The sequence below is a fragment of the Vicugna pacos genome, chromosome 21 (genome assembly GCF_048564905.1).
Source record: "Vicugna pacos chromosome 21, VicPac4, whole genome shotgun sequence".
Classification (NCBI taxonomy): domain Eukaryota; kingdom Metazoa; phylum Chordata; class Mammalia; order Artiodactyla; family Camelidae; genus Vicugna; species Vicugna pacos.
The window spans coordinates 27,249,768-27,277,550 of record NC_133007.1 but is presented as its reverse complement, the minus strand read 5'-3'; the positions used below and the strand labels follow the sequence as shown (position 1 = coordinate 27,277,550).

Genomic DNA, 27,783 nt, shown 5'->3' with positions numbered 1-27,783 from the left:
AGAAGTGGTGCTAGTCAGTAGCCTGTAGGAGAAGGAACATGGGCTTTGAGGTAGACCATCTGAGTTAAATTTCAACTGTACCACTCAGTCCGTACCTTTAGGTAAGTTTTTTTGTTGCTGTCTTTGCTTATCAGTTTTATAGTTTATAAGGGTGCATAATGATAGTTTACTTTGCTGTATTGTGAGAAAAGTGATGCATATTGAGTCAATTTCCCTTCCTTTTATTTCATGTGGTAGAATAAATAATATTGTTATTAAGTAGTTTGAATAAAGTTCAGTTATAGCAAGTTACTAGCAGTAAAGGGGAAAATTCCTAGCCCTGGATGAATCTTGAAGGACTGACTTTAAGTGGATGCTACTCAAGCCTTTGGTAGTGTCCCTCTGAATTCTGTCCTTGAGCTCTTGTTTGAGCCCATATAGATTATCCCACTGAATTCCAAGACACCACATATTCCTTTACCTCCAGGCAGCTGGCCTCTCTTCTGCCTCCCATATCTATGTTCTAACTGAGAGATTCCCTTACACCCTTAAACTTTAAAGTTTTCATACCAGAGAGAGTGGACAAGGTAACTGCAGTGGTTTTAAAATATGTCCTTAAATTATTTGGCATTTCTCTCTTTGAAAGGTGGGGGTTCTTCTGTTTGAATTTGAGTTGATCTCAGTGACTTGCTTGTAATGGATGGAATATGAAGAAAGTGATTCTATGTCATTTTTGCGGCTAATTCAGAAAAGTCCATGAAGCTTCCACTTGGTTTTCTTGGCAAGGTTGGGAGTCATGTCAGATGTCTCACCTTAGGACTGCCAGGCTGCAGAGGCCACATATCAGTGCTCCAGGCAATGGCCCAGCCCAGCTCCCAGCTGACAGCCAGCATCAGCTTCCAGTCATATGAGTGAACCATCTCTTATGTTTGACCTACTTGAGCCTTCAGATGATTGAAACCCCAGGTGACATCTGACTATAAGTGCATAAGAAATGTTAGGTGGGAACCACCAGCTAAGCCCTTCCAAATACCTTACCTACAAAATTATAAGTGGAATAAGAAGGTTTTAAGCTGCTGGATTTTAGAGTGATTTATTACTAGTTCTAGTGACCAGAACAGTTGGTAAAGGCAGATATACATTTAAGTGATGGGGAACCCAATGATGGTCCTCCGTTTCTTCCGTTTCCAACTTGCTATTCTCTATTTGTAAGCAGGAAGAAAGCACAAGCTCAAAGATCTGAGAGTTATTCTTGAATCCACCCTCTCTCTTACCCTCCACAATGAATGCATCAGCTAGTTCTTTTGATTCTTTTAAATATACACCAATTGTAAAATTTTGCTCCCTCTGTCACCTCAGTCCTGTCCCCAGCTACTATAATTTTTTACACTAATTGCAAACATAGGTCATTTTCCTGTTATTCTGTTTCTACTCTTGCCTTTAATCCCAGCTAAAATCTATCCTCTATCAAGCACTTAGAATAGAATTATTTTTTTAAAACAAGAAAATCATATGATTATCTCAAGCTCAAAATCCTTCAAAGGCTTCCTTGTCAAATCAGAATAGAATTCAACCTGTTGCACAAGTGCCCAAAACAAAAATAGACAAATGGACTAGGTCAAACTTAAAAACTTCTGTGCGTCAAAAGACACAACAGAATGAAAAGACAACCAATGGTATGGGAGAAAATATTTGCAAATCACTTCTTTATATACTTAAGTCCTATAACTCAACAATAAGAACAAAAAATAACCTGATTAAAAAAAGGGCAAGGGACTTGAATAGTCACGTCACCAAAGACGATGTATAATGATCAGATGCTCAACTACCTAATCATTAGAGAAATGTAAATCAAAACCACAATGAGATACCACCTCATACCCATTAGGATAGCTACTATCAAAAACAACAGAAAATAACAAATGTTGATGAGGATGTGGAGAAATCGGAACCCCTGTGCATTGCTGGTGGGAATGTCAAATGCTGCAGCTCCTATGGAAAAGTATGATAGTTCCTCAAAATATTAAAAATAAAAAAATTAGCATATGATCCGGCAATCCCATTTCTGGTATGTATCCAAAAGAATTGAAAGCAGGATCTCAAAGACATTTGCACACCTATATCCATAGCAGTGTTACTCAAAGTACCAAAAGGTGCAAGTAACCGATATGTCCATCAGCAGAAGAGCAGACAAACAAAATGTAGTACTATGCTTACAGTGCAAGATTGTCAGTCTTAAAAATGGAGGAAATTCTGACGCATACTGCAGCATGAATGAATCTTGAGGACATTATTTGAAATGAAATAAGCCAGTCACAAAAAGACAAATATAGTTGCATGAGTTATCTAAAGTAGTCAAATTCATAGAAACAGAAGGTAGAATGGTGGTTACCAGGGGCTGGGGGAGGGAGAAATAGGGAGTTATTGTCTAATAGGTAGAGAGTTTCAGTTTTGCAAGATGAAACATTTCTGGAGATTGGTTGCACAACAGTGGAGTATACTTAACACTACTGAACTGTGTCCTTAAAAATGAATAAGATGGTAAATTTCATGTTATGCATTTTTCTCACAACACCAAAATATCCAGTGTCTTTACTGTGGCTTCCAAGATGCTACATCATCTAGTCCCTGCTTAATTCTCAAAAATTATCTTCTACTGACCATTTTCTCAACCCTCACCCCAGAACCCCTACACGCCAAGGCACTTAAGGGTGGGAGAAACCTAAGGGATTTGGTTAGAAATTAATTTTTGTTTTTCTTATAGGAGAAGTGAGGCTGGTTCACTACTCTGAACTTCTTTTGTTATGTCCAACTCCTTAAAACCTGTTCCCTCCTAGGTTTTCCAACAAAGTTTACATCATTATCTCTCCACAGAAATAGCTGTTTTTAAATCAGAGGTGTCAAGTTACCAAAACAATGGAAAAATTTCATTCCTCATTTTACTTGAACTATTGAACCTTTAACAGAACTCTTCCCTTTTCAGTGAAAAGAGCTTGGACTTGGGAGAAAAAATTAGGTTTCAAATCTTGTTTCCACCACCTACTTGTTATGTGACTGTGGGCTGAGCTTTTAATGGTGAGTTTTCTCAATATTCTAGCCTTGGTTCTCACTCTCTGCCCCCTCATTCAATCATGCCTGTAGCTCCGTCTGTAATGGCAAACATATACTGAATGCTTGTTGTATGCTTGGTAGCATTTCATGTATCATCACAACCTTCACAACAGTGTTAAAGTAGGTACTGTCATTATCTGCAATCTCTACATGAGGGATAGAGATCTTGAGTAAGTTGCCTGAGGTACATAGCAGATTAATGATAAAGTCCAGACTCTTGCCTAGATAGCATTTGGCTCCAGAACGTGGACGTTCACCCAGTTCAATAATCTACCTCTGTACAGATGACTTGAGTCTCATCTCTTGTATGAAATAGAGACGTTTATATCCATTTGCTCACAAGAAAGCTCCACCTGAGTCTTTCTTGGGACTCTCAAGCTCATGATGTGCAAAACTGATGTTACCATTTTCTGTCTCTCATTTTGTTCCTTGCCTCATTGAATGGCCTCATCCTTCATGCACTTGCCCAAGTAGGGATCCTTGAAATAACCCTAGATTCCTTCCTATTCTTTACCTCCAGATTCAATCAGTGACCAAATTCTTTTAATCTTGTGGATCAGATATCCTCTGGCCACTAAACTGGTTCTAACTCTCATTTCCTCTCTCCCTTGGATTGATATGCTTTGGAGAAAGTTTTTGTGCAGATAAGGGAAGATGGAGTCTGCCCTGTAAGATTGTCCCAGTCAAAGAAAAACTTAGAGACATTTAGTTATTTTGCATGAAAATTGTTGATTCACATGTGAGGGAGGTGGTTGACAGAGTTAAAGAACAGTCAAAGATAGCGTTCTATAAGGGAAGTAGAGAGGACAGAGAAATACTGTAGTCTGGGATGTTCCCAGTGAATGTTGTTTGCACCTTTTTGGGTAAATAAATGATTTTCTGTTGGCTAGCAAAGAGGAGTGTCTGGTAGTTCTATCCTCTGGTGGACAGGAATATGAAAGAAAGCAATTTCAGTTGTTTATGGGTTCTTTAGAAAAACATTGAGTGTTTAGCTGTAGGGTATACATACCTGGTTATGTCCATTAGTTGTAATGTCCATCAGTGTCCTTCCATCAATACCTCCACTTTAGTTAGGCTGGGTCACCAGTGTTTCCCTCATTACAATTTTTAGTTCTTCAGCCTGTTAATTAGTCCTGACTCTCTAGGGAAGGGCCACAGGTGAGAGCTCAATTAGCTGGTTGTGAGACTGGAAGCAAGGTGGCAAATTGTGTCACAAAAATGGAAAGAAACATTTTGTCCATATTTGTGTTATAATGAGACCTGCATATTTTGCATTGTTTGGATTTTTGTAGTGGTATTTGGGGACTGCACTTCAAGCACGGAAGCAGGATACCCATAAGAAATAGTGCCCCCTTCATGTGGCTTATGGAGCACAAACAGACATGAGATTGATTGAGGCTAGTTAGAAAAATGAGCTTGTTTGTTGCTTTTCATTCAATCACTGTCCACTGAAGGTTGTTTAAATTAACAAATGATTTGTTTAGCTTATTTTATTTAAGTAAAAGTCAAAGAAAGGATTTTAAAAAATATTTAACATTTTATTTATTGTTTGTTGAAGTATAGTTGGTTTACAATGTTGTATTCATTTCTGATGTACAACATAGTGATTCACTTATACATATATATATTTCATATTCTTTTTCATTATAAGCCATTACAAGGTGTTGAATATAGTTCCCTGTGCTATATATACAGTAGGCCCTTGTTGTTTAAGTATCTGCAAATCCTGAACTCCCTATTTATCCCTCCCCACCCTCTTTCCCCTGGTAACCATAAGTTTGTTTTCTATGTCTGTGAGCCTGTTTCTGTTTGTAAATAAGTTCATTTGTTTCTTTTTATTTTTTGAAGATTCTACATATAAGTGATACCACATGGTATTTTTATTTCTCTTTATGATTTACTTCACTTAGTATGACAGTTTCCAGGTCCATCCATGTTGCTGCAAATGACATTATTTAATTCTTTTTTTATGTCCAAGTAGTGTACCATGGTGTCTACATATCACAACTTCTTTATCCAGTCATCCATTGATGGACGTTTAGGTTGCTTCCATGTTTTGGCTATTGCCAATAGTGCTACTGTGAACATCGAGGTGCATGTATCTTTTTGAATTAGAGTTCCCTCCGGATATATGTCCAGGAGTGGGATTGCTGGGTCATAGGGTAGGTCTATTTTCATTTTTTTTTTTTAGGAATCTTCATATTGTTCTCCATAATGGCTGTAGCAAACCACATTCCCACCAACAGTGTAGGAAGGTTCCCTTTTTTTCCACACTCTCTCCACAATTACTCTTTGTGAACTTTTTAATGCTGGCTATTCTGGCCAGTGTGAGGTGATACCTCATTGTAGTTTTGATTTGCGTGTCTCTGATAATAGTGATGTTGAGCATCTTTTCATGTGTCTATTGGCCATCTGTATGTCTTCTTTGAAGAAATGTCTACTTAGGTCTTCTGCCCAATTTTGGATTGGATTGTTTGCTTTTTTGGTATTGAGTTGTATGAGCTGTTTGTATATTCTGGAAATTAACCCCCTTGTCAGTTGCATTATTTGCAAATATTTTCTCCCATTCTGTAGATTGTCTTTTCACTTTATTTATGGGTTCCTTTGCTGTGCAAAAGCTTATAAGTTTATTTAGGTCCCATTTGTTTACATATTTTTGCTTTTATTTCTATTGCCTCAGTAGACTGCCCTAGGAGAACATTGGTACAATTTATATAAGAGAATGTTTTTCCTATGTTCTCTTCTAGATTTATGGTGTCTTGTCTTAAGTTCAAGTCTTTTAAACCATTTTGAGTTTATTTTTGTGTATGGTGTGAGGGAGTGTTCTAACTTAATTGATTTACATATGGCTGTCCAGCTTTCCCAACACCACTTGCTGAAGAGACTCTTTTCTCCATTGTATATTCCTGCCTCCTTTGTCAAAGATTAATTGACCATAAATGTGTGGGTTTATTTCTGGGCTCTCTATTCTGTTCCATTGATCCATATATCTGTTTTTGTGCCAATACCATGCTGTTTTGATTACTGTAGTTCTGTAGTATTGTCTGAAGTCTGAGAGGGTTATTCTTCCAGCCTCATTCTTTTTCTTCAGTATTGCTTTGGCAATTCTGGGTCTTTTGTGATTCCATATAAATTTTAGGATTATTTATTCTAGCTCTGTGAAAAATGTCCTGGGTGATTTGATAGGGATTGCATTAAATCTGTAGATTGCTTTGGGTAGTATGGCCATTTTAACAATAATAATTTTTCCAATCCAAGCACATGGGATATCTTTCCATTTCTTTAAATCATCTTTAATTTCCTTAATCAGTGGTTTTTAATTCTCCATATATAAGTCTTTCACCTCCTTGATGGGGTTTATTCCTAAGTTTTTTTTTTTTCAATGTGACTTTAAAAGGGATATTTTTTTTTTTACTTTCCTTTTCTGATATATCATTGTTAGTGTAAAGAAACACTAGTGTGTGTTAACAGAAATTTCAGCAGCAGATTTCTATATGTTAATCTTGTATCCTGCTACCTTACTGAATTTGTTTATCAGCTCTAGTTATTTTTGCATGGAGTCTTTAGGGTTTTCTATATCTAGTATCATGTCATCTACGTATAGTGACAATTTTACCTCTTCTCTTCCAATTTGGATCCCTTTTATTTCTTTTTCTTGCCTGATTGCTATGGCTAGGACTTCCAATACTATGTTGAATAGAAGTGGTGAGGGTGGGCATCCTTGTTTTCCTCTGGTGAAAACGTTTTCAACTTTTCATCATTGAGTATTATGTTGGCTGTGGGTTTGCCATAAATAGCTTTTATTATGTTGAGATATGTTCCCTCTATACCCACTTTGGTAAGAGTTTTTATCATAAAGTATGTTGAATTTTATCAAATGCTTTTTCTGCGCTTATTGAGATGATCATGTGGTTTGTTCTTTCTTTTCTAAGTGTGGTGGTGTATCACATTGATTGATTTGCATATGTCAAACCATCCTTGTGGGCTCTGGGATGAATCCAACTTGATCATAGTGTATGATTTTTTTAACGCATTGTTGGATTATGTTTGCTAATATTTTGTTGAAAATTTTTGTGTGTATATCTGTCAAAGATATTGGCTTGTAATTTTTGTTTTTTGGTAGTGTCTTTGTCCGCTTTTGGTATCAGGATGGCTGTGGCTCCATAGAATGAGTTTGGGAGTATTCCCTCCTCTGCAATCTTTTGAAAGAGTGTGAGAAGGGTTGGTATAAGTTCTTTGTATGTTTAGTAGAATTCCCAGTGAAGCCATCAGGTCCTGGACTTTTGTTTGCAGGGAGGTTTTTTTTGTTTTGTTTTGTTTTGGTTTTTTTTTTGGTTACTGATTGTATTTCATTTCTAATGATTGGTCTGTTCAAATTACCTATTTCTTCTTGATTCAGTTTTGGTGGACTGTATGTTTTTAGAAACTTGTCCATAAAGAAAGTCAGGATTTGAAGTGCTTTTGTAAAACTACTAAACTCAGAGTTAGGGGACTTGAAATCTAATTTTTATTGGTATGGATTATTTCTGTGATAGATTCATCTGCAAAATGCAAACATCGGCCTAGATACTGTCTAATAAAATTTCTGATCTGATATTGTGGAGAAGAAAACTTGGGTATGATTATTATAGTGAGATATTCCTTGTAATGGTAGAAGCTTGTTCACATTTTTACCAGATTTATTAGATCTTCTCCCAAAATCATAAAATATGTGTATTTTCTTTCCAGGACAGGAGGGCATTTTAAAAATTGCTTTTACTTTGTCAAGAAATTTCAACAGTTTCTCTGCTCTCATTAGTTTCCATTGGAAAATATCTCCATGTGTCTTTGTAAGAAGGGCCTATGGTCAATATTCAGTTTCCTGATCTTTGTTTGACTTGCCTAATACCCACTTGGGTTGATGTTTTGCTAATAATTATGATGATATCTATGATTGAGCTAGCCTGTTTTCATCATGACTGGTGACTACGTGGAATAATGACTATGTTGGAGAATAACATAAGATTGGATTAACTTTTTTTTCTTTGGACTACCTGTTTCTTTAGCATGATATATATCTGTTATTTGGTCATGTATTTTTCCAAGAATAGAGGAAAAGGATGTCATTCTTATCATGGGGAAGTAAGTCTTTTGGGGTCTATGAGAAATAAGTATGGAAGAGACAAACAATGATATATCATCAATAGTTTATTGTCAATTTTCATGCAGTACACTATTTTTGATTTTATATACCTAAGGTGATTAATGAATGCAAAAATACAGAGTTTCAATAGAAAGATAATAGAGGCAGGTGTACTGAGACCTGATATTAATATAGCAGCTTTGGCTTACAGAATAGTGATTTTACACGTTTGGTTACTTTGAAATATTTGGCAAATATTAATGTAACAACATTCAGGGTTCTAAAATTTACCGTTCAAAAGAAAAGTTCATACTTGAGCTTCAATCTCCCCAAATACTCATGGATTTCTGAATTTAGCACTGATTGGAATTGCTTTCTTCCATTCACCACTTCCTTACTATAAAGTTCAAAGCTTCCTAGAGAAAAAAAAAAGTACCTATCACTAATGGAAAGAAATAGTGTAACTAACTTTCTTAAAATCATAAGAGATGATAACCTCCCTGAAAACATAATGAAATTATTCTTGACTCAAGTTGTGTCTTTGTCATTCTCCTATTCTTTAGGTTAATTACTTAAAAATTAATTTCTAAATTATAATAAAATGATCTTTGGAACGGATGAAATCCCATCTGTTTCACAAGATCACTTGGATGGCCATATGTTCCTGGGTGTATATTACTGCTTGTTATATTGGTGCTCATAATTCATCTGAGGATTGAGATCTGTCCCTGAATCCTACATGCCATACTGAGACTGAGATTCTCCAAACCTTGACTGTCCATAGTCATAATCTGCACTTCCATAGCTGCCATGTCGCCAGTCTTGAACTGTATCATGTGTTTGGTTCCTTGAGCTGGACCCAGACTTTCTGTAAGTAATCCTTAACTGTCTACCAGCAGTTTGAGAATAACCAGCACTGTCAGTAACATTACCAACTGTGGAACATCTGTGTCTATGGCTATTGAACACAGCAGAGCTTTGTCCATATCCAGTCCCTGAGTGTTTGGAGCCATCTTTTTGCTGCTCATGGCGGTGCCCCTGTCCCTGGCCAGAGCTGCTTCGAGAATCTCCGTGGACAGAATCCCTGTCTGTAGGGGCGGCACTGTACTGTTGCAGAGAGTCTGATTGGGTAGAGCTGACTCCTGCCTGGCCATGGGAAGCCCCATGTTGGTGCCTTGAACTGGATCCAGATCGTCCATGGGTAGTCACAGTTCGTCTCCCTGCAACTTCATAGGAGCCTTCGCTGTCACTCGCCTGGCTAACACTAGATTCCCTGTGTCTACCGCTACCAGACACAGTTGAGGTTTGTCTGTGTCCAGTTCCTGAGTGTCTGGAGCTGTCTCTTTGCTGCTCATGGCGGCGTCCCTGCCTTTGGCCAGTGCTGAATCCGGACTCTCCATGGACAGAGTCACTCTCTCTCTGTGCACCTCTTTGCCCTTGATGAGACGCTGAGTGCCCAGAGCTGTCTCCTGCCTGGCCATGGGAAGCGCCATGGTGGTGCCTTGAACTGGACCCAGATCTTCCATGGGTGGTCACATTTCGTCTCCCTGCTTCGTCATAGGAGGCGTCGCTGTCGCTCGCCTGGCTAACACTGGATTCCCTGTGTCTACCGCTACCAGACACAGTTGAGGTTTGTCTGTGTCCAGTTCCTGAGTGTCTGGAGCTGTCTCTTTGCTGCTCATGGCGGCGTCCCTGCCTTTGGCCAGTGCTGAATCCGGACTCTCCATGGACAGAGTCACTCTCTCTCTGTGCACCTCTTTGCCCTTGATGAGACGCTGAGTGCCCAGAGCTGTCTCCTGCCTGGCCATGGGAAGCGCCATGGTGGTGCCTTGAACTGGACCCAGATCTTCCATGGGTGGTCACATTTCGTCTCCCTGCTTCGTCATAGGAGGCGTCGCTGTCGCTCGCCTGGCTAACACTGGATTCCCTGTGTCTACCGCTACCAGACACAGTTGAGGTTTGTCTGTGTCCAGTTCCTGAGTGTCTGGAGCTGTCTCTTTGCTGCTCATGGCGGCGTCCCTGCCTTTGGCCAGTGCTGAATCCGGACTCTCCATGGACAGAGTCACTCTCTCTCTGTGCACCTCTTTGCCCTTGATGAGACGCTGAGTGCCCAGAGCTGTCTCCTGCCTGGCCATGGGAAGCGCCATGGTGGTGCCTTGAACTGGACCCAGATCTTCCATGGGTGGTCACATTTCGTCTCCCTGCTTCGTCATAGGAGGCGTCGCTGTCGCTCGCCTGGCTAACACTGGATTCCCTGTGTCTACCGCTACCAGACACAGTTGAGGTTTGTCTGTGTCCAGTTCCTGAGTGTCTGGAGCTGTCTCTTTGCTGCTCATGGCGGCGTCCCTGCCTTTGGCCAGTGCTGAATCCGGACTCTCCATGGACAGAGTCACTCTCTCTCTGTGCACCTCTTTGCCCTTGATGAGACGCTGAGTGCCCAGAGCTGTCTCCTGCCTGGCCATGGGAAGCGCCATGGTGGTGCCTTGAACTGGACCCAGATCTTCCATGGGTGGTCACATTTCGTCTCCCTGCTTCGTCATAGGAGGCGTCGCTGTCGCTCGCCTGGCTAACACTGGATTCCCTGTGTCTACCGCTACCAGACACAGTTGAGGTTTGTCTGTGTCCAGTTCCTGAGTGTCTGGAGCTGTCTCTTTGCTGCTCATGGCGGCGTCCCTGCCTTTGGCCAGTGCTGAATCCGGACTCTCCATGGACAGAGTCACTCTCTCTCTGTGCACCTCTTTGCCCTTGATGAGACGCTGAGTGCCCAGAGCTGTCTCCTGCCTGGCCATGGGAAGCGCCATGGTGGTGCCTTGAACTGGACCCAGATCTTCCATGGGTGGTCACATTTCGTCTCCCTGCTTCGTCATAGGAGGCGTCGCTGTCGCTCGCCTGGCTAACACTGGATTCCCTGTGTCTACCGCTACCAGACACAGTTGAGGTTTGTCTGTGTCCAGTTCCTGAGTGTCTGGAGCTGTCTCTTTGCTGCTCATGGCGGCGTCCCTGCCTTTGGCCAGTGCTGAATCCGGACTCTCCATGGACAGAGTCACTCTCTCTCTGTGCACCTCTTTGCCCTTGATGAGACGCTGAGTGCCCAGAGCTGTCTCCTGCCTGGCCATGGGAAGCGCCATGGTGGTGCCTTGAACTGGACCCAGATCTTCCATGGGTGGTCACATTTCGTCTCCCTGCTTCGTCATAGGAGGCGTCGCTGTCGCTCGCCTGGCTAACACTGGATTCCCTGTGTCTACCGCTACCAGACACAGTTGAGGTTTGTCTGTGTCCAGTTCCTGAGTGTCTGGAGCTGTCTCTTTGCTGCTCATGGCGGCGTCCCTGCCTTTGGCCAGTGCTGAATCCGGACTCTCCATGGACAGAGTCACTCTCTCTCTGTGCACCTCTTTGCCCTTGATGAGACGCTGAGTGCCCAGAGCTGTCTCCTGCCTGGCCATGGGAAGCGCCATGGTGGTGCCTTGAACTGGACCCAGATCTTCCATGGGTGGTCACATTTCGTCTCCCTGCTTCGTCATAGGAGGCGTCGCTGTCACTCGCCTGGCTAACACTGGATTCCCTGTGTCTACCGCTACCAGACACAGTTGAGGTTTGTCTGTGTCCAGTTCCTGAGTGTCTGGAGCTGTCTCTTTGCTGATCATGGCGGCGTCCCTGCCTTTGGCCAGTGCTGAATCCGGACTCTCCATGGACAGAGTCACTCTCTCTCTGTGCACCTCTTTGCCCTTGATGAGACGCTGAGTGCCCAGAGCTGTCTCCTGCCTGGCCATGGGAAGCGCCATGGTGGTGCCTTGAACTGGACCCAGATCTTCCATGGGTGGTCACATTTCGTCTCCCTGCTTCGTCATAGGAGGCGTCGCTGTCGCTCGCCTGGCTAACACTGGATTCCCTGTGTCTACCGCTACCAGACACAGTTGAGGTTTGTCTGTGTCCAGTTCCTGAGTGTCTGGAGCTGTCTCTTTGCTGCTCATGGCGGCGTCCCTGCCTTTGGCCAGTGCTGAATCCGGACTCTCCATGGACAGAGTCACTCTCTCTCTGTGCACCTCTTTGCCCTTGATGAGATGCTGAGTGCCCAGAGCTGTCTCCTGCCTGGCCATGGGAAGCGCCATGGTGGTGCCTTGAACTGGACCCAAATCTTCCATGGGTGGTCACATTTCGTCTCCCTGCTTCGTCATAGGAGGCGTCGCTGTCGCTCGCCTGGCTAACACTGGATTCCCTGTGTCTACCGCTACCAGACACAGTTGAGGTTTGTCTGTGTCCAGTTCCTGAGTGTCTGGAGCTGTCTCTTTGCTGCTCATGGCGGCGTCCCTGCCTTTGGCCAGTGCTGAATCCGGACTCTCCATGGACAGAGTCACTCTCTCTCTGTGCACCTCTTTGCCCTTGATGAGACGCTGAGTGCCCAGAGCTGTCTCCTGCCTGGCCATGGGAAGCGCCATGGTGGTGCCTTGAACTGGACCCAGATCTTCCATGGGTGGTCACATTTCGTCTCCCTGCTTCGTCATAGGAGGCGTCGCTGTCGCTCGCCTGGCTAACACTGGATTCCCTGTGTCTACCGCTACCAGACACAGTTGAGGTTTGTCTGTGTCCAGTTCCTGAGTGTCTGGAGCTGTCTCTTTGCTGCTCATGGCGGCGTCCCTGCCTTTGGCCAGTGGTGAATCCGGACTCTCCATGGACAGAGTCACTCTCTCTCTGTGCACCTCTTTGCCCTTGATGAGACGCTGAGTGCCCAGAGCTGTCTCCTGCCTGGCCATGGGAAGCGCCATGGTGGTGCCTTGAACTGGACCCAGATCTTCCATGGGTGGTCACATTTCGTCTCCCTGCTTCGTCATAGGAGGCGTCGCTGTCGCTCGCCTGGCTAACACTGGATTCCCTGTGTCTACCGCTACCAGACACAGTTGAGGTTTGTCTGTGTCCAGTTCCTGAGTGTCTGGAGCTGTCTCTTTGCTGCTCATGGCGGCGTCCCTGCCTTTGGCCAGTGCTGAATCCGGACTCTCCATGGACAGAGTCACTCTCTCTCTGTGCACCTCTTTGCCCTTGATGAGACGCTGAGTGCCCAGAGCTGTCTCCTGCCTGGCCATGGGAAGCGCCATGGTGGTGCCTTGAACTGGACCCAGATCTTCCATGGGTGGTCACATTTTGTCTCCCTGCTTCGTCATAGGAGGCGTCGCTGTCGCTCGCCTGGCTAATACTGGATTCCCTGTGTCTACCGCTACCAGACACAGTTGAGGTTTGTCTGTGTCCAGTTCCTGAGTGTCTGGAGCTGTCTCTTTGCTGCTCATGGCGTCGTCCCTGCCTTTGGCCAGTGCTGAATCCGGACTCTCCATGGACAGAGTCACTCTCTCTCTGTGCACCTCTTTGCCCTTGATGAGACGCTGAGTGCCCAGAGCTGTCTCCTGCCTGGCCATGGGAAGCGCCATGGTGGTGCCTTGAACTGGACCCAGATCTTCCATGGGTGGTCACATTTCGTCTCCCTGCTTCGTCATAGGAGGCGTCGCTGTCACTCGCCTGGCTAACACTGGATTCCCTGTGTCTACCGCTACCAGACACAGTTGAGGTTTGTCTGTGTCCAGTTCCTGAGTGTCTGGAGCTGTCTCTTTGCTGCTCATGGCGGCGTCCCTGCCTTTGGCCAGTGCTGAATCCGGACTCTCCATGGACAGAGTCACTCTCTCTCTGTGCACCTCTTTGCCCTTGATGAGACGCTGAGTGCCCAGAGCTGTCTCCTGCCTGGCCATGGGAAGCGCCATGGTGGTGCCTTGAACTGGACCCAGATCTTCCATGGGTGGTCACATTTCGTCTCCCTGCTTCGTCATAGGAGGCGTCGCTGTCGCTCGCCTGGCTAACACTGGATTCCCTGTGTCTACCGCTACCAGACACAGTTGAGGTTTGTCTGTGTCCAGTTCCTGAGTGTCTGGAGCTGTCTCTTTGCTGCTCATGGCGGCGTCCCTGCCTTTGGCCAGTGCTGAATCCGGACTCTCCATGGACAGAGTCACTCTCTCTCTGTGCACCTCTTTGCCCTTGATGAGATGCTGAGTGCCCAGAGCTGTCTCCTGCCTGGCCATGGGAAGCGCCATGGTGGTGCCTTGAACTGGACCCAAATCTTCCATGGGTGGTCACATTTCGTCTCCCTGCTTCGTCATAGGAGGCGTCGCTGTCGCTCGCCTGGCTAACACTGGATTCCCTGTGTCTACCGCTACCAGACACAGTTGAGGTTTGTCTGTGTCCAGTTCCTGAGTGTCTGGAGCTGTCTCTTTGCTGCTCATGGCGGCGTCCCTGCCTTTGGCCAGTGCTGAATCCGGACTCTCCATGGACAGAGTCACTCTCTCTCTGTGCACCTCTTTGCCCTTGATGAGACGCTGAGTGCCCAGAGCTGTCTCCTGCCTGGCCATGGGAAGCGCCATGGTGGTGCCTTGAACTGGACCCAGATCTTCCATGGGTGGTCACATTTCGTCTCCCTGCTTCGTCATAGGAGGCGTCGCTGTCGCTCGCCTGGCTAACACTGGATTCCCTGTGTCTACCGCTACCAGACACAGTTGAGGTTTGTCTGTGTCCAGTTCCTGAGTGTCTGGAGCTGTCTCTTTGCTGCTCATGGCGGCGTCCCTGCCTTTGGCCAGTGCTGAATCCGGACTCTCCATGGACAGAGTCACTCTCTCTCTGTGCACCTCTTTGCCCTTGATGAGACGCTGAGTGCCCAGAGCTGTCTCCTGCCTGGCCATGGGAAGCGCCATGGTGGTGCCTTGAACTGGACCCAGATCTTCCATGGGTGGTCACATTTCGTCTCCCTGCTTCGTCATAGGAGGCGTCGCTGTCGCTCGCCTGGCTAACACTGGATTCCCTGTGTCTACCGCTACCAGACACAGTTGAGGTTTGTCTGTGTCCAGTTCCTGAGTGTCTGGAGCTGTCTCTTTGCTGCTCATGGCGGCGTCCCTGCCTTTGGCCAGTGCTGAATCCGGACTCTCCATGGACAGAGTCACTCTCTCTCTGTGCACCTCTTTGCCCTTGATGAGACGCTGAGTGCCCAGAGCTGTCTCCTGCCTGGCCATGGGAAGCGCCATGGTGGTGCCTTGAACTGGACCCAGATCTTCCATGGGTGGTCACATTTCGTCTCCCTGCTTCGTCATAGGAGGCGTCGCTGTCGCTCGCCTGGCTAACACTGGATTCCCTGTGTCTACCGCTACCAGACACAGTTGAGGTTTGTCTGTGTCCAGTTCCTGAGTGTCTGGAGCTGTCTCTTTGCTGCTCATGGCGGCGTCCCTGCCTTTGGCCAGTGCTGAATCCGGACTCTCCATGGACAGAGTCACTCTCTCTCTGTGCACCTCTTTGCCCTTGATGAGACGCTGAGTGCCCAGAGCTGTCTCCTGCCTGGCCATGGGAAGCGCCATGGTGGTGCCTTGAACTGGACCCAAATCTTCCATGGGTGGTCACATTTCGTCTCCCTGCTTCGTCATAGGAGGCGTCGCTGTCGCTCGCCTGGCTAACACTGGATTCCCTGTGTCTACCGCTACCAGACACAGTTGAGGTTTGTCTGTGTCCAGTTCCTGAGTGTCTGGAGCTGTCTCTTTGCTGCTCATGGCGGCGTCCCTGCCTTTGGCCAGTGCTGAATCCGGACTCTCCATGGACAGAGTCACTCTCTCTCTGTGCACCTCTTTGCCCTTGATGAGACGCTGAGTGCCCAGAGCTGTCTCCTGCCTGGCCATGGGAAGCGCCATGGTGGTGCCTTGAACTGGACCCAGATCTTCCATGGGTGGTCACATTTTGTCTCCCTGCTTCGTCATAGGAGGCGTCGCTGTCGCTCGCCTGGCTAATACTGGATTCCCTGTGTCTACCGCTACCAGACACAGTTGAGGTTTGTCTGTGTCCAGTTCCTGAGTGTCTGGAGCTGTCTCTTTGCTGCTCATGGCGTCGTCCCTGCCTTTGGCCAGTGCTGAATCCGGACTCTCCATGGACAGAGTCACTCTCTCTCTGTGCACCTCTTTGCCCTTGATGAGACGCTGAGTGCCCAGAGCTGTCTCCTGCCTGGCCATGGGAAGCGCCATGGTGGTGCCTTGAACTGGACCCAGATCTTCCATGGGTGGTCACATTTCGTCTCCCTGCTTCGTCATAGGAGGCGTCGCTGTCACTCGCCTGGCTAACACTGGATTCCCTGTGTCTACCGCTACCAGACACAGTTGAGGTTTGTCTGTGTCCAGTTCCTGAGTGTCTGGAGCTGTCTCTTTGCTGCTCATGGCGGCGTCCCTGCCTTTGGCCAGTGCTGAATCCGGACTCTCCATGGACAGAGTCACTCTCTCTCTGTGCACCTCTTTGCCCTTGATGAGATGCTGAGTGCCCAGAGCTGTCTCCTGCCTGGCCATGGGAAGCGCCATGGTGGTGCCTTGAACTGGACCCAAATCTTCCATGGGTGGTCACATTTCGTCTCCCTGCTTCGTCATAGGAGGCGTCGCTGTCGCTCGCCTGGCTAACACTGGATTCCCTGTGTCTACCGCTACCAGACACAGTTGAGGTTTGTCTGTGTCCAGTTCCTGAGTGTCTGGAGCTGTCTCTTTGCTGCTCATGGCGGCGTCCCTGCCTTTGGCCAGTGCTGAATCCGGACTCTCCATGGACAGAGTCACTCTCTCTCTGTGCACCTCTTTGCCCTTGATGAGACGCTGAGTGCCCAGAGCTGTCTCCTGCCTGGCCATGGGAAGCGCCATGGTGGTGCCTTGAACTGGACCCAGATCTTCCATGGGTGGTCACATTTCGTCTCCCTGCTTCGTCATAGGAGGCGTCGCTGTCGCTCGCCTGGCTAACACTGGATTCCCTGTGTCTACCGCTACCAGACACAGTTGAGGTTTGTCTGTGTCCAGTTCCTGAGTGTCTGGAGCTGTCTCTTTGCTGCTCATGGCGGCGTCCCTGCCTTTGGCCAGTGCTGAATCCGGACTCTCCATGGACAGAGTCACTCTCTCTCTGTGCACCTCTTTGCCCTTGATGAGACGCTGAGTGCCCAGAGCTGTCTCCTGCCTGGCCATGGGAAGCGCCATGGTGGTGCCTTGAACTGGACCCAGATCTTCCATGGGTGGTCACATTTCGTCTCCCTGCTTCGTCATAGGAGGCGTCGCTGTCGCTCGCCTGGCTAACACTGGATTCCCTGTGTCTACCGCTACCAGACACAGTTGAGGTTTGTCTGTGTCCAGTTCCTGAGTGTCTGGAGCTGTCTCTTTGCTGCTCATGGCGGCGTCCCTGCCTTTGGCCAGTGCTGAATCCGGACTCTCCATGGACAGAGTCACTCTCTCTCTGTGCACCTCTTTGCCCTTGATGAGACGCTGAGTGCCCAGAGCTGTCTCCTGCCTGGCCATGGGAAGCGCCATGGTGGTGCCTTGAACTGGACCCAGATCTTCCATGGGTGGTCACATTTCGTCTCCCTGCTTCGTCATAGGAGGCGTCGCTGTCGCTCGTCTGGCTAACACTGGATTCCCTGTGTCTACCGCTACCAGACACAGTTGAGGTTTGTCTGTGTCCAGTTCCTGAGTGTCTGGAGCTGTCTCTTTGCTGCTCATGGCGGCGTCCCTGCCTTTGGCCAGTGGTGAATCCGGACTCTCCATGGACAGAGTCACTCTCTCTCTGTGCACCTCTTTGCCCTTGATGAGACGCTGAGTGCCCAGAGCTGTCTCCTGCCTGGCCATGGGAAGCGCCATGGTGGTGCCTTGAACTGGACCCAGATCTTCCATGGGTGGTCACATTTCGTCTCCCTGCTTCGTCATAGGAGGCGTCGCTGTCGCTCGCCTGGCTAACACTGGATTCCCTGTGTCTACCGCTACCAGACACAGTTGAGGTTTGTCTGTGTCCAGTTCCTGAGTGTCTGGAGCTGTCTCTTTGCTGCTCATGGCGGCGTCCCTGCCTTTGGCCAGTGCTGAATCCGGACTCTCCATGGACAGAGTCACTCTCTCTCTGTGCACCTCTTTGCCCTTGATGAGACGCTGAGTGCCCAGAGCTGTCTCCTGCCTGGCCATGGGAAGCGCCATGGTGGTGCCTTGAACTGGACCCAAATCTTCCATGGGTGGTCACATTTCGTCTCCCTGCTTCGTCATAGGAGGCGTCGCTGTCGCTCGCCTGGCTAACACTGGATTCCCTGTGTCTACCGCTACCAGACACAGTTGAGGTTTGTCTGTGTCCAGTTCCTGAGTGTCTGGAGCTGTCTCTTTGCTGCTCATGGCGGCGTCCCTGCCTTTGGCCAGTGCTGAATCCGGACTCTCCATGGACAGAGTCACTCTCTCTCTGTGCACCTCTTTGCCCTTGATGAGACGCTGAGTGCCCAGAGCTGTCTCCTGCCTGGCCATGGGAAGCGCCATGGTGGTGCCTTGAACTGGACCCAGATCTTCCATGGGTGGTCACATTTCGTCTCCCTGCTTCGTCATAGGAGGCGTCGCTGTCGCTCGCCTGGCTAACACTGGATTCCCTGTGTCTACCGCTACCAGACAGAGTTGAGGTTTGTCTGTGTCCAGTTCCTGAGTGTCTGGAGCTGTCTCTTTGCTGCTCATGGCGGCGTCCCTGCCTTTGGCCAGTGCTGAATCCGGACTCTCCATGGACAGAGTCACTCTCTCTCTGTGCACCTCTTTGCCCTTGATGAGACGCTGAGTGCCCAGAGCTGTCTCCTGCCTGGCCATGGGAAGCGCCATGGTGGTGCCTTGAACTGGACCCAAATCTTCCATGGGTGGTCACATTTCGTCTCCCTGCTTCGTCATAGGAGGCGTCGCTGTCGCTCGCCTGGCTAACACTGGATTCCCTGTGTCTACCGCTACCAGACACAGTTGAGGTTTGTCTGTGTCCAGTTCCTGAGTGTCTGGAGCTGTCTCTTTGCTGCTCATGGCGGCGTCCCTGCCTTTGGCCAGTGCTGAATCCGGACTCTCCATGGACAGAGTCACTCTCTCTCTGTGCACCTCTTTGCCCTTGATGAGACGCTGAGTGCCCAGAGCTGACTCCTGCCTGGCCATGGGAAGCCCCATGTTGGTGTCTCGAAGTGGACCCAGATCTTCCGTGGGCGGTCTCAGATTGCCTTCGTGAATCTTCTGAATACCTTTGGCGGTCACTGGAGTGATCGGTACTGGAATCTCTGTGTCTACCAGTGCCAGACAGAGCCGAGCTTTGCCCGTATCCGGTCCTTGAGTGCCTGGAGTTGTCTCTTTCCTGCTCATGGCGGCTCCTGTGTTGTTGGCCAGTGCTGAATCCTGACTGTCCATGGACAGAGTCCCTCTCTCTGTATGTGGCTCTGTGCCCTTGATGAGAGTCTGAGTGCCTCGAACTGTCTCTTGCCTGGTCATGTGCAGCCCCATAGTGGCTGACTGAGCTGGACTGAGATCTTCCATGGGTGGTCACAGTTTGTCTCCTTGCGTCTTCAGAGTGTCCCTCGCTGTCGCTCGCCTGGCTAACACTGGATTCCCTGGGTCTACTGCGACTGGACACAGTTGAGCTATGTCTGTATCCAGTCCCTGAGTGTCTGGAGCTGTCTGTTTGCTGCTCATGGCGGTGCCCCTGTCTCTGGCCAGCGCTGCTTCCAGACTCTCCATGGACAGAGTCACTCTCTGTTTCTGCATCTCTTTGCCCTTGATGAGATGCTGAGTACCTAGAGCTGTTTCCTGCTTGGTCATGGGATGCCCCATGTTGGTGCCTTGAAGTGGACCCAGATCTTCCATGGGTGGTCACAGTTGGTCTGCCTGCGTCTTCATAGGAGGCGTCGCTGTCGCTCGCCTGGCTAACACTGGATTCCCTGTGTCTACCGCTAGCAGACACAGTTGAGGTTTGTCTGTGTCCAGTTCCTGAGTGTCTGGAGCTGTCTCTTTGCTGCTCATGGCGGCGTCCCTGCCTTTGGCCAGTGCTGAATCCGGACTCTCCATGGACAGAGTCACTCTCTCTCTGTGCACCTCTTTGCCCTTGATGAGACGCTGAGTGCCCAGAGCTGTCTCCTGCCTGGCCATGGGAAGCGCCATGGTGGTGCCTTGAACTGGACCCAAATCTTCCATGGGTGGTCACATTTCGTCTCCCTGCTTCGTCATAGGAGGCGTCGCTGTCGCTCGCCTGGCTAACACTGGATTCCCTGTGTCTACCGCTACCAGACACAGTTGAGGTTTGTCTGTGTCCAGTTCCTGAGTGTCTGGAGCTGTCTCTTTGCTGCTCATGGCGGCGTCCCTGCCTTTGGCCAGTGCTGAATCCGGACTCTCCATGGACAGAGTCACTCTCTCTCTGTGCACCTCTTTGCCCTTGATGAGACGCTGAGTGCCCAGAGCTGTCTCCTGCCTGGCCATGGGAAGCGCCATGGTGGTGCCTTGAACTGGACCCAGATCTTCCATGGGTGGTCACATTTCGTCTCCCTGCTTCGTCATAGGAGGCGTCGCTGTCGCTCGCCTGGCTAACACTGGATTCCCTGTGTCTACCGCTACCAGACACAGTTGAGGTTTGTCTGTGTCCAGTTCCTGAGTGTCTGGAGCTGTCTCTTTGCTGCTCATGGCGGCGTCCCTGCCTTTGGCCAGTGCTGAATCCGGACTCTCCATGGACAGAGTCACTCTCTCTCTGTGCACCTCTTTGCCCTTGATGAGACGCTGAGTGCCCAGAGCTGTCTCCTGCCTGGCCATGGGAAGCCCCATGTTGGTGTCTCGAAGTGGACCCAGATCTTCCGTGGGCGGTCTCAGATTGCCTTCGTGAATCTTCTGAATACCTTTGGCGGTCACTGGAGTGACCGGTACTGGAATCTCTGTGTCTACCAGTGCGAGACAGAGCCGAGCTTTGCCCGTATCCGGTCCTTGAGTGCCTGGAGTTGTCTCTTTCCTGCTCATGGCGGCTCCTGTGTTGTTGGCCAGTGCTGAATCCTGACTGTCCATGGACAGAGTCCCTCTCTCTGTATGTGGCTCTGTGCCCTTGATGAGAGTCTGAGTGCCTCGAACTGTCTCTTGCCTGGTCATGTGCAGCCCCATAGTGGCTGACTGAGCTGGACTGAGATCTTCCATGGGTGGTCACAGTTTGTCTCCTTGCGTCTTCAGAGTGTCCCTCGCTGTCGCTCGCCTGGCTAACACTGGATTCCCTGGGTCTACTGCGACTGGACACAGTTGAGCTATGTCCGTATCCAGTCCCTGAGTGTCTGGAGCTGTCTCTTTGCTGCTCATGGCGGTGCCCCTGTCTCTGGCCAGCGCTGCTTGCAGACTCTCCGTGGACAGAATCCCTGTCTGTAGGGGCGGCCCTGTACCGTTGCTGAGAGTCTGAGTGGGTAGAGCTGACTCCTGCCTGACCATGGAAAGCCCCATGTTGGTGCCTTGAAGTGGACCCAGATCTTCCATGGGTGGTCACAGTTGGTCTGCCTGCATCTTCATAGGAGGCGTCGCTGTCACTCGCCTGGCTAACACTGGATTCCCTGGGTCTACCGCTACCAGACAGAGTTGAGGTTTGTCTGTGTCCAGTTCCTGAGTGTCTGGAGCTGTCTCTTTGCTGCCCATGGCGGCGTCCCTGCCTTTGGCCAGTGGTGAATGCGGACTCTCCGTGGACAGAATCTCTCTCTGTAGAGAGAACCCTGTGCCGTTGCTGATAGTCTGAGTTCCTAGAGATGTCTTTTGACCAGCCATGGTCCGACCAGTGTTGATTGTTTGACCTGAACCCAGTTCTTGGTTGAGTTAATGTGGATATTCTGCCTGAATCTTTTGGATGTTTTACATTATTCCTGTCCTCACTGATACTAGCGTTGTGTTCTTTCCCCCTTCTGTATTCTGAGAATCGTTTTTCTTGTTCTGTTGTTGACTGAGTGTGTTTGTTATCTGTGTTTTTGTGTCTGGAATCATTTTTTTCTCTTGAGGTTGCTGTTTCTTCAGTTTCATCTAATTGATTAGTAATATCGGAAAATACGTATGTTTTACCTCCATTGTATGAGTTGTTATATCCTGACTGTCTCCATTTTGCACCTTTTTGTTTTGTATCATCATAAACCAATGCTAGTTCTTTTTCTTCATTCCCCCTGATTCTTGACTTGTTGTGTCTTGTTGTTACCTCTGTAGATCTTGACCTCTTTTTATTTTTCCCACTTGACCCAGAATGTTTTTCTGTCCTTTCGTCTTCATCTATAGAATTTGAGTTATCATCTTTCTCTCGTTTTGTTCCCGATCTCGACCTATGCCTATTTTTCCCTCTTTGGCTCTTTGAGCTCACTGTGTCCCCTTTTTCATCACTTGGTGTATTACTGGATTTTCTCTTTCTTTTCTCTTCTGTCTCTTCTTGTTTACCTTCTACATCTTCATTTTCATTATCTTCATTCTTGTTATATCTGTGCTTTTTGTGCTTTTTCCCTGATGCTTGGAAATTTTGTCTTCTGGTAGACTCATAATATGCTTCAGCCAACTTGAATACCATCAGAAAAAATTCTGGAAAATCTATTTTCATGTTGTGATCTATATCAAGGTTATTCATAAAGACATCAGCAATATCTGGGTCATCCGGATCCTGTGCAGAGGGAAGACAGAGGGGGACAGTACATTGGACTGACTCACACTGTCAATTTAATAATTCCAAGTAAGTTTAGGGAACATGGATCTTGGTATAAAAAGTGGAACCAAGGCACTTGTTTTTTTCTTTTATGTTGTTTAGCTTATTGTGATCCAGCAGGATACTATAGGTACTGTACTAAAAGAAATAAATCTTAAAAACATATGGTCAAACAAAAAGATTTAATGGGGCAAGTGCACTTTTTCCTGTCTGAAACACAAATATTTTATAAAATTTATAATTGAATTTTGTTTTAAATATACCTAAACATTATTGACGTTAGGAAGAATATTATGAAGAACTTCTTTGTCACTAAATACATGTAATAGTTTTCCTCACAGAAATGGGTGTGTGTGCGTGCAGAGTCACCTGTGTAGGTGTATAGTACATAAAGGGAGGGAAGCAAATTACATCCGTTTTGAATTCAGATTAATTTTTTTTCCTATTGCAAAAGGAATAATTCACAGAGATCCCAGCAATTCTTCATCAGAATATTGATGCAGAACAGAAAGGCTATGCTCTACAGTCCTGGCAGATATCTTTTACCTGCAGGATTGGCTGAAACTCCACTTCCAGAAGTTCCTTCAGCTCTTTTTTGCTCAGTGTGTCAGTCTCCTTATCTGTGTTTGAATAATGGTGGAATAGGTTGATGATGGCAGTGATGTTTTCCAGAAGAGTAGACATCTTTTGGGAAGTATATGTGAACCTAAAAGAAGAAGTTAAAATGTACTTATCTTGTGTTTCTGTTCCTCTTCTAGGTCACAACAATTATTGTAATGAATTTCCACATTTTTAAACCTGTATCTCCCCTAAGTTATCCAGCTTCAAAAATGGAAAAAGTCAGAAAAAACTTATACCATCTGCATATGAAAGTCAATACAGAGTTTCACTGAATTAGTAAAACTGCCAATCTTTTTTTTTCTCTTGAACACATTCACAGCAGGATTTAGATAGCCTCACAGACCTCAGGATGCTCTAGATAAGATCAGTCCTCTTGTTGGTCTGGCCATTGTCCATAGCAGGATTTTAGAAAGGCCCACTGGTCAGCTGCCAGAAAACTTGCTCATACAAATTTGCTGAAAATCAATTCTATAAAAGCTAATATGCTAAATGGTCAGTGTATTGAGAGACAGTTTTCAATAAGCCAATTTGCCAAATGGTCAAACACTCAATGAACATTCACTCAATTTACTTTTTTTCCCCCTTCGAGAATTCATGAAGTTCACAGCATTTTAATTGGATAGCATGAGTTTAACTGATTTTCAATATTATAAAAAGTTTTTTGGATTGGCTTTCACTTTTCCACATAAGGAACAGCATTTAAAGATTACTTAGCTCATTGGGGAAGGAAATAAATTACTAAGTATGTTGGTAAATCCAAATGAGCATTTGTTTTACAAAAATGTTATATAAATTATATTATAAAATAATAATCACATTATTTTATTAAAACATAAAACCAGAAACTAAAATCCTATAGAAGACAATAATGTCAAAGATGTCTTTAGTAGTCAAGCGCTAAAGCATCTGTAAACCTTGCATTGTTTGGTAAGAGGTAATAGGTATTGATTAATGTTTGTCATGGTTGGGCATGTAAAGGTTGATAAATTGGACTGCATTGTTCATTCAAAGACTTTGTTAAGGAGAGAAGGAAAAGCCACTGAGTGGGAGGATATATGCAACACATTTAACCAATAAATTTCTCTATCTTGAATATAAAAGTAACTCCCATAAATTAATATAAAAATACAGAAACCACAACAGACAGATGGATAGACAGCAGAGGAGCTTTGCAAAAAAGGATATCTAAATGGCTAAGAAACATGAAATGTTCTCAATCTTATTATTCATTAGGGAAATACAAATTAAAATTACATTGTGAGACCATAGCACTGTCACCAAGTGACTAAAAAGACAAAATGGAAATATAACCTTCCTAGTAGCAAATATTGGTGAGGATTTGGAGAAACTGGATCTTTCGTACAGTCCTAGAAGGCACATAAACTGGCAGAAGTACTTTCAAAATCTGTTTGAATAAGTAAACCTAGTTACCCCCCCCAAAAAAAACAAACACAAGCAAAGAGAAAAATTTTTGACATTACCTAAGACCATCAATTTACTCCTAGGAATATTCACTATAGAAATATATACACATTTGTAACCCAAAGATTATGTACAAAATATTCATAGGCCCATTATTTATAATAGCCCCCTAAATGGAAACAACTCGAACATCTATCAATAAAAATGAATAAATGAATTGTGCTATTTCCATATAATAGTCAAAGGTGAGAGTGAAGGATAGCATTGACCAAGTGGTAGTGGTAGACAGGGGGACAGGTGGATTGGTATGTCTTATAGGCAGAGTTGACTGGACTTGGTGGTGAATCTGTGTGGTGTAAAGGAAAGACTGGAATCATGCATGACTTCTAGATTCTGACTTGAGCAAAGAGTTACTTTTCACTACTTATGTTATTCCATCATCTCTCTTCTAAACTGAAGTCCATCTCCCTGCTCGTACTGTTGCCTATTTTTCACTTAGCAACCCAGAACAATCTTTCTACTCCTCCTGCTAAATACTTTCCAGTGGCTTCTCAGGTACTTAAAATAATGTACAAAGTCTACTATGCCCCTCTTTACATGGTCTACCCTGTCTAGCTCTCTGATATCACCATATTCCACTTGTTAAACATGCTCACTGCACACTAGCTTCTTTCTGTCCTTTAAAGTGAGTTTACTCCTTCTTTAGAATCCTCTCATTTGCCTTGGCTAGTTTCTCTGTCATTATGATCTCTGCTAAAAAGATAGTTGCTGAAAGAGGGCTTTCCTGGCCATCCGATCTAAAGTCCTCTCCTCCTGTATCTTTACTTTATCACTCTTATTTTCTTCATTGTTCATATCACTATTTGAAATTCTTATTTATTTATTGCTTAGGAAATGTCCCCCTCTATTAAATATAAGCTCCTGAGGGTAGGGAGTTTATGTTACTCACTGCTGCATAATCAACCAACAGCAGCATTTGACAAATAGAAGGTAGTTAATATATATTTGTTCAATGAATGGATGAATAGATAATCCAGCAATATTAAGAGAGTAGCCTCATAGAAAGCAAATTTATGCCCTCATTTTCCTTCAGTATCAAAGTTAACTTTTAGTAACATTGCTGCTAAAAATTAAGAACCCCAAACATCCATCTTTTTGCCTCAGAGTACAATACATCCAGAACTCCACCTTGCTTAATAGGTTAGATGTATCCCCTCTTACTTACGTCCTTCACCAGAAGAGCAAGTAGAACGTAGCACCTGAAGGAGCTTGCTGGGTGCTGAAGGCTGGAATAATGCCCTTTTTATAGCAGGTCCATCCAGGGAGGAGCCATACTCTGCAGGATGGTCTGATTCACTCCTAACCAAACCCAGACCCACCCATATCTCCACCTGTATTTCTCTAGCGAGGTGTTTACTTCCCAAATCGCTCACGTACTCATCTGTACTTGTCTTACCAAGTTCCCAATTTAGGTTTACATCATTCCCATATATTGGGGATTTTATGGAAGATTCCCTTTGGCTAGCATTGGCTCTTTGTGTGCAAGGTCCATACCTTCTGTGTTTTTTTGTTGTTGTAACCCCCACTTTGACTTGGTAGGTGCTTGATAAATATCAGTTATAAGCACACATCCTTATCCTTGTCGCTAGAGGTGTAGAATGTACACTTACGGAAACTCAAATTCAGTTTATGGTAGGAAGACATCACAAGTACCTACCTACATGTCCCTTTTTACCTGATAATTTTATTGCTGAATCCTGAGAGAACTTGCCAAGAAATGAATGTTGATCCTCTGGAAGTTATAATGAATGCAGAGAAGATAAACAAATTTAATTTTGATTTTTTTGAACGAGAGCAAGCAATTGGGCTCCTGATTAGAAGCAGTGATTGCTGGCGTGAATCTGTAAGGCAAGTATCACTAATCTTGTTTTCAAGATTATTACACTGGAGCATCAGAGACCTGTGCCACTTACTCTTCCTGTGGGTTAAACTATGGGTTTTCTCATTGATCCTCATAAATACACAGGAGACTCCTATCCTTGGCTACTCTCTTGATTTCCAGACTGTATGTTGCGCAGATTACATTTCCACTGGAATCTCCCCCAGTGACCCTAGGTCATGCTGTTCAACACTGAACTCATTCTCCTGCTTTATATCAAAGCATATTATCCTGCAGAAGTCCCCGTGTTGGCTAGCCGTACCTCCATCCACTGTGTGTCTAAAACGGTACAGAGTCATGTTTTGTTCCTCCCTCTTTTGCCCTCATGTTCATGTCATGACATGTCACTTCTACCTAGACTTGTGTTATTTTTTCTTCCCCTTGGGAGTGTATGAGTTTTAATAAGAAAATTTACTTGAAAAAGTACACTGGAAAACAGATTGACTCTTAAAACAGCAGAATACACGTGTAATGTATTTGTTTCATAATATGACAAAAAATACTCAAAAACATGTGAAAATGCTTGACTCTATTTAAAAAGTGCCCACAAGGATTTTTAGATTATGTTGAGAGAAGGCTCTTGGGAGGAAGAAGTATTGTACCCATATGAATCAAGAAAATGATCCTCCTTTTAGGCTTGTATTCTTAATATTCTAGCCTATTCTCTATTTAGGGCTGCAATTTTCGTTCTGGTCCTCACCATCTTTCAGTTGGATGTTAGTGAAAAGTGTCATGACTGGCCCCTCCACTATCAGCCTGCCTCATTCATCTTTTACTCTGATCTTACCATTCCTCTGCTGGCTCCTGCTTACCTGTGGAATTCCAGATTTCTTTATTTGACATATAAGCCCCTTCACAATCGGAATGAATCTGTATCTTTTTTAGCTGCTTCTCTTGCCACCTGTATTTTATGGGAAAAATCACTCTCGATTGGTCAACATTCCTTGGATGGTCTTTTAATGGTCCACCAACGGTTCAAAATCTCTGCTTGCTGTCCTACTATCTGGGGAGTCCCTCAGTCAGCTTCTCTTCATCCTTTGGGACCCTCCAGAATCATCACCTCCTTCATGAAGCCTTAGCTTGCATTTCCAGATCGATC

At 45.9% G+C, this 27,783-nt stretch overlaps 2 protein-coding genes across 2 annotated transcripts; both read right to left on the bottom strand.

Moving 5' to 3' along the window:
• Positions 1-18,573: 18,573 nt before the first annotated feature.
• LOC140688150 (uncharacterized) lies at positions 18,574-20,169 on the bottom strand. Its single transcript, XM_072946903.1, has 3 exons — positions 20,014-20,169; positions 18,979-19,930; positions 18,574-18,875 (listed from the first exon to the last, which is right to left on the bottom strand). The coding sequence occupies exons 1-3, from the start codon at positions 20,167-20,169 to the stop codon at positions 18,574-18,576; spliced, it is 1,410 nt and encodes a 469-aa protein (XP_072803004.1).
• A 39-nt stretch (positions 20,170-20,208) lies between these two features.
• Positions 20,209-23,386, bottom strand: LOC107034812 (uncharacterized). Its single transcript, XM_072946902.1, has 3 exons — positions 23,249-23,386; positions 20,540-22,660; positions 20,209-20,451 (listed from the first exon to the last, which is right to left on the bottom strand). Exons 1-3 carry the CDS (start codon positions 23,384-23,386, stop codon positions 20,209-20,211), a joined length of 2,502 nt encoding a protein of 833 aa, XP_072803003.1.
• Between the last annotated feature and the right edge of the window lie 4,397 nt (positions 23,387-27,783).